The sequence below is a fragment of the Vanellus vanellus genome (genome assembly GCF_965231255.1).
Source record: "Vanellus vanellus genome assembly, chromosome: 15".
In the NCBI taxonomy this organism is placed as follows: Eukaryota; Metazoa; Chordata; class Aves; order Charadriiformes; family Charadriidae; genus Vanellus; species Vanellus vanellus.
The window spans coordinates 2,957,045-2,972,391 of NC_138920.1; the positions used below are offsets into that span (position 1 = coordinate 2,957,045).

Here is a 15,347-nt window from a genome sequence, read left to right on the forward strand (position 1 = left end):
ATTTGTCTAATATTCTCCCCAGAAATCTCAGTCATTATCCATGAAAATTGTAAAATCTAGGTCAAGTTGTACTGGTGAAGATAAGTAGGACTGCTAGCTTACCAAGAAACGACTATGTCCATTTGGAAAGTTCCATATTTGTTTCTGTTAATCATGAAACTTTGCTCTGTGGCAGAAACTCCACTCTCCATTAATAAAAGGGTGAAAAGCAGGCAGGAGACCCGAAGAACCTGAACCCAGGGAGAAGCAGATATTATGCTGAATTCAAGCCTAACCTGTCAGGAGAACTGGAGCGTAAAGGAGAGATGGCTATTTTCTGATTTCAATCCTAGAAACTTTGGGGACTTAAAGCAGGACTCAGAGTAAGACAAAAGAGTACGAGTGAAACTGGAATCCGAGCTCTCCCTGGGTTCCTAGAAACTTGGAGAGAATGGTTTTCTGCAGATCCTCCCTATTTCCAACCCCAATATTAATACTTTGCAGAACTGCACAATGCCAGTACATTTCTTCTGCAAATACCACCTTTTCTGTGAATCACTGAAATGTCTTCAGATTACTCATGCGATGAAAACAAAATCCACTCCCTTCTCCCTCAGCCCTTCCCGTGACAGAAGCCTTCACAGAACACATCGTAAGAAAGAGAGGAAAATTCTACTGAGATTCAGTTTATTTTGTGCCTGCAACGTGTGACTTTTTTTTTTTTTTTTTTTTGCAAGCACATCCTCCAAGCTTCTATGTTGAAGTTCACACCTTAAAGCAGAGCTTATGTACTGCTGCACATTGAGGAAGAAGGGGCTATTTCAGCAGTTGACTGTTCACATTTTATTCTTTAATCGCTCTTAGGCTCCTTCCCTCTTAACCTATTGCTTTAAAACATTCTGGTACTGCAAACAATCATTTATGACGATACAACTTATGACATCATGCATAACACCGTCCTGTTACAAATGCTAAGACCTAATTATAGTATAAGACCAGTTCAGATAAAACTAGTTGCAATCCCAAGTATCATTAAAAAAATTAGAATCATCACAAAAGCATCCAAAAAAACCCCAAATGTAAACGGCTGGGTAGAGTATCAGCAGGCTATGAAGCAATATTAATTCCAGTAATAAACACATGCAACAATTTAATTGAATACCTGACTTTCACATTTGTTGTCATCATGTTCTGCTAAACTTAAATATCTCTAGGAAAAAAAGTGAACCTTCTACTAACTGTAATCTTTGGGAAAAGTGGATTTAAAAAACTTATTTCTCTCAATATTCTTCTTTCAAATATGATATCCAAACTATCGCCACTTGTTGCCAACACCAGCAATTACTCAGAGACAGAATTTCAACAATGCTTCAGATTACATAGTTTGACATTCTTTCCTTGCTAGAACTAAAGAAAGAAAACGAAAGTGATGAGTATTCTAAAATCTTCATTTATTCTTACCTAATGTATTCTTCTTTGTTTTCTTCTGTGACCAGAATGTTGCTACCATTTGGCTTCAAATCATGGCTTTTGATTTCACCTAGAATTTCTTTATCAACTGAGAAAAACATTTCCAAGCCACATTCTTCAATATCATTCTCTCTGTAAGGAAAAAATACAATTTTTAATAACTGTGTCGAGACCTTGCACTCAGTAAGACATGGGTATGAAGAACCTTAAGAAAAAAAGTTTTGGAGCTAAATAATCAAGATAAGGAAGCATTCCTTACACAATAATTATGGTTTTGCAAGAAGTACTGACTCATTTTACCAATGTGCATACACGAACTGTACTCCTGATCAGAAAGTTTGGATCAGTAATACTCTTAAATTTACCAATCACAAGGCTGACAAACTACCTGCAGACTACCATCTGAGGAATGTCTATGGAAAACAGAAGCTTTTCAAATAATGACATTTCTGCATATTTCATTGCACAATTGCTTCTTCTAACAGGTAATGTAAGAACTGTGTTAAAATGCAGCTGTCACTTTGTCGGGTAATAGCAGATAAGAAGCAACTAAGAAAGATTTTGCATGCTTAATGAATTATCTTCAACTCCAGTATATTTATGGGTCTATCTTTTAAGCACACTAAAAGCCTCGAGCTCCTGAGTTAGCAACGTATAAATACTTCTGCTAAAGAGGAATTCTCTGAGAAATTTCAACATAGGAAGAATCTGTAGCCAACAAACATGGCTCAAATAAACCTTTTTTCTTTATAGTTAGTAATAGCCAGGAGAATAACAGTTACAGCACTGTAATTTATATGTTGATATGTGTTTCTGTAAAGTGAAGTATCACCTGCATATGCAGAGGTCTTGATGGCCATTTCCCCCCCCCCCAAAAAAGTGCAAAATTGAGATATTTGTCCTGAACCACAACACGGAAACATCAGTCTTGAAACCATGGCTGTGGTTTATCTAGCACCGGGACACAACAGTGCTTCGGAACTTAATCTTTCCAAAACACGTACTATTGCATGAAATCTCAGATGAGGAGGGAAGGCTCCAGATAGATGGGTGATGAAATAAAATCACCCCTTCCTTTTAAAATAAAAGGATACCCGCTATAGCTCAGCTTGAGAAGAGAGGTTTGACTCTATGACCTCTAGAGGTCCCCTTCCAAACTCAATGATTCTGTGAAATTTTCAAAATTGTGGGAATGAGGAAAACGGCCACCTGAGAGGAGAAGCGCAAAGAAATTCAGAACTACTGAAACTTCTTGGAAAGTTATAAAACTTGCCTTTTTGGTTAGGAACAAAATTATGTCCACCCTGACAGACGTGACATTTTCCCCTACAAATCTGCAGTCATACCCTTAGAGGACAATTTCATCAGCGTTACAGATGAGCAGGCTCAACTACACTCAGCTTGAAGGCTGCGAATCTGTACTTAGAGGGCAATGTGCACCCCTCAGAGGGGTCTGAAGGTTTTTCTCCAGAATTTTTATATCCTGAAGTGTTTTTTCAAAGGGGCAAAGCCTTTCATGGTCTCCAGCCTAGAAGATTTCTTTATCACTACAGAAATTGCTACTGATATTTGGGTCATATTTACTCTAGAGACAGCCTTCAGAAAAGTTCTTGGTACAGCCTTAGGCTTCCTTATTGCTTTCTTCTATGGTAAAAAAAGAAAAAAAAAAGAAAGAAAAAAATCTAACACTTAATGCAGATTAATAAAGGCATACGTAGTCAGTGCAGCTTAGTCATTTGAAACTCTGATGTACAGAGTGAGATATAAGAGCTGTTCTTGACAGCAAGTTCTGAATTTTCTAGTTCCTCACTACAGATGCGGGTTCCTCTCGTCTTTGAAAAAAATCCTTTATTAGGGACCACTGACATGCAAGAATTCAGTCTTGGAAGTTTCACACCAACAATCCACCGGGTGGTATGTGGCAACACTGCATATTTAGAATTAAAATGAAGGGGAAAAGTAGACTACGATGTCTGTGACAAGTCCCCGTTACTTGCCAAAGACAAGCAGCAAAATACTGACTTCCAGAAGCCTTTGTGCTCTCTTTTAGACCATTGTAAATTACATATGCACCAAAAGAACCGTGCATAAAATAAATGTAACACACTCAAACAGCACTGAAAGACCTTACCATTATTGGGTGTTATAAAGAAAATTAATTACTTCGAAATGTGGAAAGTGGCCATCCCATGCGCACTACACACACAAATGCAAAGGTGCAATTGTCTCCCCAGATAATGGCTTAAAATAACACCTTTTTACTCTAGCCTCTCCACAAATTATTAACGGATTGATGCTGTTCGTGAGGTAAACGTTGTATGTGCAATTTGTTCCAATTTAGTCAGAAGATCATTCATCAGTAATGGCTTCCCCCATGATTTAATACAGATTTCTTCCCTATAACTTGTGTTTTTCAGTATCGTATTTGCTTGGTCTCTAAAACTCAGTAAGTCACAAGGTGACAAAAAAGTGCTGCTCTTTTAAAAAAAACACATACATTTACTGTCTACAAAACAGGTAACAGGATTGCTTAATTGCAGAAATCGGGACTTAACAGCTTTTGAGACCTCTTCTTCCCTTTCAGATCTCAGTTTCATGGCATCATCACTCAAGTAGCAACTATTTTAAGATTTCCTAATGGAATTTTAGCTCACTACACCTTTTCACAGCACATACATTGAGTATGGAACATACTACTGTTTGAAAACCACACCAAAGTTCCGGTCTCAATTTGTAAACATCTCGTAAAGCTGCTTTTCCTCCTCCTTATTATTCAAGATAATGCTTCCAAGATTCACTGCTACAGGAGGTTATAATCTTGTATTTTATATTTATTTCTGCATTTTAAAAACCAATCTATCCCCACACCTTTTAGTAATTTCTCAAAGCATTTTTAAAACTATTCTGGTTTTGTATAATTCTTAAGTAAAATGTTTTATCTCTCTATTCACATTTTTTTATGTGAATTTTTCTACTAAATTGTCTTTACTATAGCAGAAGCAACAAAAGTTTTAAGTAATTTTGTCTTTTTGTCTTTCCCTTATTTTTTTTTTTTTTTAAACTGTTAGGAAAGGAGAATCATCTGTTACTGAAACAAATGGTGCACATCAACCGTGGACTACAACATGCTGGAGTCCTCCTATTATAAATTAAGTACAGAATTACCATGCTTTAGATCTAAGGGGTTTTTTTTAAATTATTTCTTAAAATATTTTAAACATCTAAGTCCAAAATAATTATGGTGTACAAACTCCATATCGTTTTTAATTGCTTCTCTCTGGAGAGGAATCTGCTAAGGAGTGGAGAAGGAAGACTCAGAGTATGAGTGTAGAATAGATAAGATGACTGACAATGGAGGGCTATATGTAGGAATGGCCTTGCATCATCCAGCTTGGAGCAAAAAAACAAGGACAACTAGAAAAATACATCAGCATTAACTTCTTTAAAGCATTAAATCTTCAATATTAACCTATAAGTCAAATTTTAGGTATGACTAACAGAAGAATTATGTGGTAGTAAATAATAAACTAAATTTGTTAACTTCATGTTATTGTAGCACTAAAAACTTTTTAATGTTTTCTAACTAAATCAGGTACTAGAGAGAAACATTGAGTGGATTTTTGCTGATTTCCTTTAATCAGTTACTTGAAAAGTTTCAGTGGAATTTACTCAAGCCATTTTATTCGTAACAGTGTTCAAGACTGCCACAGCTGTACAACGTCTAGCTAGATTCATTAAAAAACAGCAAAAATGGAAGGCAAGATGCTGTGCAGAATATTCAATGAACCAGAAAGGCTTTTGCATTATCAGATTATTATCTAATTATTATCTATTATTTATCTAAAATTACAGTAAAACTCTAGTATTGCTCTGCAATTGATATACTTTCCAGTAGGGCTTTTAGTAATAAATTTACACCTACTTCCTGGCATAACTGAAAGTGAAAAACATCATATTGCTATTTCAAGAACAAAATCAAGTCAAACTCACTTTACCCAGATGAGAGAGTTGTAAAACTCTGGGTCAACAGACTCTAAATCCTTGAGTCCTACTGGCTTGTTTAGGATACGTTTATAGAACGGCAGAGAGAAACCAGTGTCAATGAATTTCCCATGGAACAAAGCCTGAAGAACATGAAAACAGACAAAATAACGCAAAGGATGATTGAATACTTCATATTACAACATTTTGTACTTTGTACCAATGAAATTTGAGAGCCAAAGAATTAAAACAACCTAAACCATCATGACTGCTGAATTAACTTACACCAACAGTAGTTATATCCTAACACCTGGTAATAGTTTCAACTCAAAAATTAGTTGTTTAATTATCCATCTGATGGTATAAAATTTATTTATAGGAAAATTACATGAGAACACCTCTTTCTACTCTCGAACTTACCATGGCAATGAATCTTCCAATAAATCGGAAGTATTTCAGATGGTCTGGATTAATATAAGAGGCTGGGTTTATCTGTAAGCAGTAGTTATCCTTCCCTGCATATTCAAACAGGCAATACATTGGGTTCAAAACTTCATGTGACAATAGAAAGAACCATTCCCTGCAATCACACAAACAATAAAAACACATTTCAAAATAAATTAAATTATACATTACTTTCGCTAACTCATGTTGACTTAGGAACTTGTTAGCACACAGTTAGTCAATGTGACCTCTTTACCAGAAAGTAAGTTAGACCAAACTGACACCAAATTGAAACTAACGCAAATTATGAATTAATACACAAAGTTACAATGATATTCAACTATCAGTGGTTTAGATAACAAACACCCTTATCTAAATGAGCAGATTAAAAGTCTACCACTGATTTAAACTTTAGGGTTTTAGGGAATGCTAATTAACATATGCACTTCTCAGTTACATTCCAATAAAGACTTTTGACTTGAAAGTAGATCTCTATTCGCTTTTTCAATAAACTTCTACCTTGATATTAACGGTTGTGATAAAGGCTTACTATAGTTTAGTAAACTGCGCATCCCTCTAATCACCGAGATGATTAAAGTAATTCCTAATGTGAATTTAAAATAGTTTTACACAGTTTTAAGACATGCATACATCTTAAGAAACTGTCTTCCTCAGATATTCCAAAGAAAGATAAGGAATAAACTTCACTAATATTTTGAAAGCACTGCAGTTTAAGTATCTACTTTGGGGAAGTCTTCACACCAACAACTTGCAGAAAAAGATATTATTTGCCATTTCAGTTTAGTTTACCTTGCAACACCTCCATAATCTAAGCCTTCTTCACCAGGAAAAATAACCCATAAACGTCTCCGTAGATCCTGAGGGCTGAAGCTCATTATCTTAGTAAAAGAAAAAGAATCAATTCTTCTTAAGAAAACAGCTATAGGAACTGGGTAGACTTATTACTGTTTGCTATCAAGCAATATAGTATTTCATAATTCAGACCATAAAATGAACTATGAGTACATGAAGCACCTGCTTATGGAATGTTCATGGAATTTGAAGCGTTAGTGCAAACCTATTTCCATAGATTGAAAAGTAAAAAGGTGTAAAAAAAATAAAAAAAAATTCTCAAATTAAAGACTTGGGATACTGAGGCCAGCAGCCTGTGCATAAGTATACGACAGAAATCCAGCCAATAAATAATGGGCCTGAAGTGAGTAAATTCAGTGTTTGCTAACTACCATAACGAATGATATCCCAGTTACAAGTAATGAAGCGACATGATCAAGGACTCAAATAAATAAATTAGAAAAAAAACAATAATAAGCATACATTATTTTTTTTTCTTTTTACAGCTTCATCTCCTAAAGATGATAAAAATCTAGCTGGATGGTTTGTTTGTTTTTTAAAAGTTAGGAAGAATCACAGATGCTAAAGAACTTTATTAATGCTTTTTTATAATATAATAATATTATTTATTTAATAAAAATATTAATAAAAATATATTAATAATTTTAATACAATGACCAAATTTGTAATTATGCTAATTTCATCAATTGTCAGAGGTTTACATAAAGGAATTTCATATAACACTTTTGTGTGTCGAAGAACCTTACGTTTTTGTTTGCGATGAGAGGTACAGAATTTGGGTCAAGATTTGCATTTGAAAAATCTCTCTTAGATGTCTGTAGTAATCATCACAAAAAAATGTATAACCCCAACAGAGATATCTGCAAATGCCAAATGACTAACAAGTATAAAAAAATTAACTCAGGTCTTTACAATTATGTCATCTAAATTATTGATAAGGCACCCTGTTTTCCTAAGGAAACCTAGGTCTGCTGATGTTTACATAATCACATAATCTACCCCTTGATTCTTTCAGTACAGTATAATTTTATCACCTCTGCGGTTACTGTAAAAGGACCACGTGCAATTTTAGAAATAAGGCTGTAGCTAACTGTCAGTTACAGGATTTATTTTGCCCCCTACTAACACCTTTTATTTAAAGACATCACTGTTCCAAAGCAGTAGCTAACTGCACGATCTGCTGCTTCTGCTAAGGCAGTTTACAGTAATTTGAACAAGAAAGCATTAATGCTTATTGAAGAGTAGATTTGTCTCAAAACATACTATTCCATTTGTTCAAATTTCCTGGCTTGACATATCTGTGATAATTCCTACAAGAAATGAAGCCTGAAGATATATAGGAAGATTAAAAAAAAAAAAACAAAACACAACAAATCACCTAGGGATGGAGGAAGCAAAAAGTTCCTATCTTCCTAGGTAAGGTTTGCATTTTCCTAAGTTACTTTTAAGTTAGAAAATACAGACGTGGCCAAGACGAGTATCTGCCAAGAGGAATTGTTCCACACACTTCCAAGTCTGTTTCTGTGTATCTTATTAGACTGACAAAGAGCTGCTTTGGCGTCAAAGCAATGGGAGCGATGTATTGCCACAAGGAACATTCAAAAAGTAAAAGTAAAATTCAAAAGCACTTGAAAGTATTGTATAGGAACAAATTTTAACCATGGTTTAGGTCTACAGATATTAACAAACATTTTGCTACTAATAATTTAAATAGAATTAATTATTTCTGTTTTCTTTTAAACATTTCATTACTCATTTAAAGCCCTGTAACACCCAGACTAAGAACAACTTAATATATTTTGGTACATAGCCCATGCTTATATAACACACTGTTAGGAAAAATGTGCCAACGAACATAAGCACAACATGAAAACTTCCTGAGAACGGGGAGCTGCTCTGCCACAGTGCTCCCCTCAAAATCCACTCCCATTTTAAAGAATTCTGAGGAAAAATTAAAAAAAAAATAATCTCCTCCTCTGTCAGGTGAATCAGTCTTCAGAGCCAGAACTTCACATTTTAGCATGATCTTTTAATATATAAGTATGAATGCATCCCAACTATTAAACTAGTATTTTTTGTTAGTCTCACTTAAAATATCATCAGAAAGGTATCAAAGGATCAAGAATGACATGTGACACTAAATTTAATCAACTCAACTTTTCATGCCCACTACTAACATGTTTTAATACAATACCTGTTGAAATGAGTCTTCAAATAATGTTTTTCTGCTCACTGTAATCTTTATGTGTTGTGGCAGTGCCAGTTGCTGAAATGAAATTTTTTAGAGGTACAATCACTTCAAGTTTCTAATACTGAGTTTGGACTGTTATTTATTGTATATACTGTTTTAAGAGCTACGGTTGAATTTCACTAATACATATAAAACAAACAAACTCAGTAATCAAGATATCTGCATTGTAATTTACTCCAAGAACAAAACGCTTCCAGTATTGATATCTACAGTGAGGTATACATGCCTCCAGACTCTGCTTAGAACAGGTTCAAATACTGTACTCTTAAAAGATATTGGAAAAAAATTAAGATCAGTAACATATTCTAAGTCAGCAAGCCTTTCTGCTCCAGAATTTAATAAAAAATTAGAAAATTTAGATTATTCTGCACTAAATTCAAAGTGAAAAATTAGACTAGTCTCTCTTCTATTTTTCAAAGGATAAGTCATTGACCGTGGAAGACCGGGACATTTAAACCTAAGACTTTTTCCTAAACACCAAGTTACTTACTATTTTGATATACATAATGTTTAGAGGACCAAGACCGACACGCTAGGACTTGATATTATGTTAGAGCATGCTAACGTGCAGCACAGTACGTTCTTCAATGTTTAGACTTGCATGTTCTTTGTCAAATGCCCTGCATTTTCTTCCAGAAATATGTATTTGAGCGGAAAGTAGACCTTGCATTAACTATAAAAATGCTGTGCCTCCATATATATTCATTGATGTATTCCTTGATGTTTTACTCTATTCTAATAAGTTTTAAAGCCACAGCTTACCTAGGTTTAAAGCTTACGTGAGCTTATACAAGTCCTGTATTTACTCCCTCCTAATTTAATTCACCTTTAACCTTAAAGTAGTTTGATTACCATTACTTGCAAAGGCATCGAAGAACATAAGCAAAAGCCAAAAATGCAAACAAATATTCCCAAGAAATGAATCCGTACCTGACACCAGAATCTGAAATAATGGACCTTTGCCTTGAAATCACGCACATAAGCTATCTGTGGTCCATTGTCTCTGGAACCAAAAGGAGAGAAAAAAAAATGACATTCAAAAGTGGTTTTATAATTCAAGTAAAAACCTGCAAATGTAATAGTTACCTAGTTGAATGGTTCAGTTGGTTATCTAGTTAGAAGACTCTTGTTCACATTTTTTGATTTTGGGTGTAATTTTCTTGTTTTTAAAAAAAAAAAAATTTTCCTTTGTAAACTGTGGAATGCATACACAGTACTTTTAAAACAGCATCTGATTATTAACTGTAAAAAAGATTCTAACAATAAGGACGGGATGACATTCAGTCAATTAAAGTTGGGAGTTAAATTCTGGTTTTAACTCCAATCTGGTTCCTCAAAATCAAAGAAAAAGGGTCGAGTGTACTTCTAAAAAGGAAGACTAATAACTCTAAGGAAGGGATCAGATCATCAACAGTACTGACAAAGCTCCTCCATTACCCTCAAATCTTATCTACTCCTTGGCAAGAAGGATTCTAAAGTGTTCAAAACATTGCCTTTTTCAGGGACAGTTACCAGTGGATGGAAAAAACAGAAAATTAAGGAGCATTATTACATGTAAAACTTTCTGCATAAAAAAATGTATAAAGAGGAAAAAAACCTCCAACCTTCAAAAATGATGGGTGCTAAACTTCACTTTGAAAACTTAGTATAATGTTAAAAACACTTACAGAGCAGACTTGCCCGTGCGGGGATCTATATATGTAGTGGTTCTTCTATTGTGATCGACAAAATATGGAATACCATCCACGGTAAATCGCATTTCCCAGCCCTCTGGTAAGGGTTTCTCATTTAATTGCCTAAGGAAGCAAGAAAATATATGGTAACTGATCAACTTAATACGTTAAGTCAATTGAACAATACCTGAGACAGTAAAAATTTTGGCAGATCTAGAACAACTATGGATTGAGAAACTTTCCATTCGATATCAGAAGTGTGGCTTGCAGGCCAAAGGAGGTGATTCTGCCCCTCTCCTCCACTCTTGTGAGACCCCACCTGGAGTACTGCATCCAGCTCTGGAGCCCCCAACATAAGAAGGACATGGAGCTGTTGGAGTGGGTCCAGAGGAGGACCATGAAGATGATCCAAGGGCTGGAGCACCTCTCATGAGGAAAGGCTGAGAGAGTTGGAGCTGTTCAGCCTGGAGAAGAGAAGGCTCCGAGGAGATCTTATTGTGGCCTTCCAGTCCCTAAAGGGGACCTACAGGAGAGCTGGGGAAGGACTTTTTACTCGGGCATGTAGGGATAGGACGAGGGGGAATGGCTTCAAACTGGAAGAGGGCAGGTTTACATTAAACATTAGGAAGAAATTTTTCACTCTGAGGGTGGTGAGCCCCTGGCGCAGGTTGCCCAGAGAAGCTGTGGCTGCCCCATCCCTGGAGGTGTTCAAGGCCATGTTGGACGGGGCTTGGAGCAACCTGGGCTGGGGGGAGGTGTCCCTGCCTATGGCAGGGGGGTGGGAACTCGATCTTCAAGGTCCCTTCCAACCTAAACCATTCTATGATTCTATGATATCTATTCTACCTTTTCTCCCCTCTTAAATTTTCATGTCAGGTCTCAATTAGATTGTTTAAATAAACATTAGCTCATTTGGTTGCACGACCTGAAATAACGGCAAATAGAAACTTAAAGAGAAGAATGCAAGCAATGTTTATCAATGCTTCCTCCACTTAATAGAATTTTATCTTCTAACTATTAGGTTTTTACTTGAAAGCTGGCATAATTTTAATAAGTAGCTTTTGGTACCTCATGTATAATCACAGCAGCCAAAAACTTAAGAGTTTCAGAATGATAAAAATAAAAGCAAATACTGCTCTTCTGTAATTTTTCAACAACTTCCAACTCAATTTTGGAATAAACAATAATAGATCTTGATATATTTGGAAGACCTGAGTGGTATCACCCCAAAGTGCTCTCAGAGTGACTTACCTCCACAGAACTACCCTGTAGGACTGTATTTCTGCCTGTGAAGCCAGCACATTTGGTTGTTGGGTTGAATGAAGAGTAACAGTCTTCTCCACACAGTCAGCTGCTGATATGTGACTGGGATGCGCAAGTTGCCATCTCTGGCTACAGCTACTACGTCTCCACACATAATTGGCTATTCCACTCCCCCTCCTCTTATTCCTCTACAGAGGACAGATGAAGTTACTTCACCAAATGGAAATTTTCACCTCAAACTGGAGGAGTTGGGAATGAATGCCCTTCACCCTCAACTTCCGGCCTATGTTCCCTACCTCAAAGAGTCAGAGTGACCAGAGCCCGAAATAAACAGTACTCCATTAATTTCAGTAGTGCCTCAAGTTCTCTTCCTGTCTCTCTTTTTCTTTTTTTAAAAGGTGTGAGGAGGAGTGCTGCAGTTTTTCAAGTTTGTCTTCTTTCTGTCCCTTACCTATTGACTGTCTAGGAAATAATCAAATTCTTATTCAGGATCATCTGCACTATCCCATCACCGTATGAAAGAAATCCCTCCCTCCCTCAGTGATACCGATGTTCAGACATGTGTGTCTTATTTATAAAAAGAGCAGGAGCTGTTCTGGGGAATGAACTTATTGCTGTTGACCAAGACTTTCCTGGTAATTGTACTGTTACTAAGTAATATTTTGACAGTTTCCCTTTTGGCTAGTACCTTTTAAAATTGTAACGGGCTGTCTGAAGTTTGTGTAGGACTGTCTGTGTTTCAGCTGTGGGCAGCATTTCATAGCTCACAGTCTCACTACTTTGTTAACATTTTCGTTCCAGACTTACATGAATCTGCAACTAATTTCTTACCCTTGACTCCTGGGATCTTCCCACTGAGTGATCCGTGTGTTGTGATTGACAAAATACACTCTGCCATTGCTATCAGTTCTCTTTTCTGAAAAGATGCAAAAGGAAAAAAAATTCAATACCTGCTCAATGTACCACTGAGACTACATCAAATAAAATAAATGAATAAAATCAACCAACAGACTCTGCCACAGCCTCTACTGTCTTCAGGTTTCTCTGTACCTCCTTTGACTCAACATCTTTTCACTTTCAGTGACATTATTCCTTAAGAGGGTACTCACAAACAGGAACCTGTCCTAATGCCACTGACTGCTAATAGTCATGAGGAACTGCACTTAGTGTTCATAGGCAAAATCTTTATGTCTCAATTCTTATCCTGACAAGTTCGGCTATCTCTACCTGCACCACTCATACCAACAATCCTGACTGGGTATCGTAACCACAAACATTTGCATGAGGGAAGTAGCTCATCACAGGAGATTTACCTTCGCTACATCTATTGGCCCAATTTTAAAAAGGTATTTCACTATTTTTGCAAGTCAAAAATTTATATGTATTAAAATATTGATGAAATTGAAATTTCTGTCTTAAGATCCTTTACTATGCTATTTATTTTTCAGTTGTAGGAAAATTAGTTGGAAGAAAGAAAAAAATGTAAGCTGTTTTCACCACAGGAACTTCCAGATGATTATTGTGACATACTTTACAAGCAATATAGACAGTAAACACAAAATAGGTACCAACCAGATGTATACACAAGTATCAATAAAGTACAAGGGCTTCATATTCAAATTATGAGCAGGGAATAAAAAGTGATCAATGCAGGTTCCAAGAAAATACATTTATATGTTCTGTCAGATAGTTTAGTGTATGCCCATGATTGAAAAAAGCTCACAATAAGCGCCCTGGCTCGGGCTTCCGTGCCATTCTGCAGCTCTTTATGCAATTTTTATTTAGTGTTGGAAAAGAAGTACAGAATATAGAATACAAGTTATAAGAACAGCCCAAAATACTACTACCATAAGTAAAATGCTTCAGTTTACAAGAAAAGTCTGGAAGTAGACACTTGTCTATGATAGCAGAATTCAACATGATGTGGAAACTCAGTTTTGTTGTTTCCTGGACAATGCCAGCCTAAAGCACTTTCTTTGAAATGTATATATGTAATGCAATAACGCACAAGTGTGGGGAGCAAAAATTTTATGGCACGAAATCGCATCAACACCAGAACTAAAAATCCCAATAGTCACGTGTGAAAAACAGATGAGCCAAAACGCCAGGTCTAACTGCCAAGCAGTTACTTGCTTTAAAAATACACAATTATGAGAACTTTGCCTATGTATCATGAAATCTGAATGCTTATATCTGCTTGATAGTCACACCCGAAATTAGTTTTACACTTGTGGTTTTGTACATCACCCCAATTATATTAATTGTAAATTGTTAACCCTGTAAAGTACTAAACCAAAATTATTCCAGAGGGAGGGGCAAGCCAAAAAATGGTTAGTTGTCATTATAAAAAAAACATTCATCTTCAGACAAACAAAACTCTCCAAGAGTTGGCTTGCAGAGGGAATTTGGAGTCTGATTTGGCAGGAACGGGATCGTGAGGGTGAATCCTACCCAATGAAAGTGCTAAAAAAAACCCAAAACTGATGACAGTGTGAAAGAAGCTATTATGGTAGTTACAGGGAGTAAACCAGAATACTTTATAGTTTCTAATCTACTTTGAAACTGCACATCCTTGTCAGAACTCTGTTTTAACAGCACATTTGATTAGATTTAATTTTAAAAGATTTTTGATCCAGATTTTCATTTTAAAAAACTAGCCTAGAACAGCTGACAAAATAATTTGGCAGGAGTATGCTTTAATGTTTAATTATATTGCATTACAAAACACTTTCAAGTCAGTCTTACCCCATCCATGTGGCAGAGGGCCAAGAGGATCAAACTCTTTGTTCTGTGTGGATGAGAAGTCCTGGTTCTGCAAGTCACACAAACAAATGGTGCATTAATGACTAGTCATTTGCTTTCCAGATGCTCTACCATAGCCACCATGAATTATTGAAGTAAATGCATTTTTGTTAATGTTACATATAAGCAAAGATGCCAACAATTTATTTTTCTCCAAAGAGAAGGCCTATTTTACAGACCTTGGCATGCTTAATTAACTACAGTGCCAAGAAAATAATTATTCTTTGTTTAGTAACCCTGCCTACGCAGAAGGGAAATTAGTACAGTAGCACCCAAAACAATCAGAAAGCAAACCACTTCATTCCTGCATTCAGTACAGTTCTCCCTACCACCATTTATGAGGTCCATTTTTATGAGGTCTACACATACAGCAATTTCAGAACCTACACCATTCTTGATAAACTAGTAGCATGAGTTGGAGTCTACTATTCAGAGGTAAACAATGGAATTAAAATTCTGGAAGGATTATTTTCAATTTCCCTGCTTTCGTAACATTCATTTTGCATATTTCATTTTACCCAAAGCAGAAATGTATGTTCTGTGAGCTTGCTTGCCTTGCAGGCCTTTGGCCAAGCCAATACAAGACACAATACAAATAAACCGAGCTTATT

The 15,347-nt window shown here is 36.0% G+C and overlaps 1 protein-coding gene across 1 annotated transcript in view; it reads right to left on the reverse strand.

Moving 5' to 3' along the window:
• ITCH (itchy E3 ubiquitin protein ligase) overlaps positions 1-15,347 on the reverse strand; it is a 65,226-nt gene that overhangs the window by 6,379 nt on the left and 43,500 nt on the right. The window contains exons 11-19 of the mRNA XM_082491150.1: positions 14,680-14,746; positions 12,766-12,850; positions 10,666-10,794; positions 9,929-10,001; positions 8,942-9,013; positions 6,685-6,773; positions 5,851-6,010; positions 5,440-5,573; positions 1,441-1,581 (exon numbers count right to left, since the gene is read on the reverse strand). Coding sequence (XP_082347276.1) covers positions 1,441-1,581; positions 5,440-5,573; positions 5,851-6,010; positions 6,685-6,773; positions 8,942-9,013; positions 9,929-10,001; positions 10,666-10,794; positions 12,766-12,850; positions 14,680-14,746 — 950 coding nt within the window. The remainder of the gene's footprint in view (positions 1-1,440; positions 1,582-5,439; positions 5,574-5,850; positions 6,011-6,684; positions 6,774-8,941; positions 9,014-9,928; positions 10,002-10,665; positions 10,795-12,765; positions 12,851-14,679; positions 14,747-15,347) is intronic.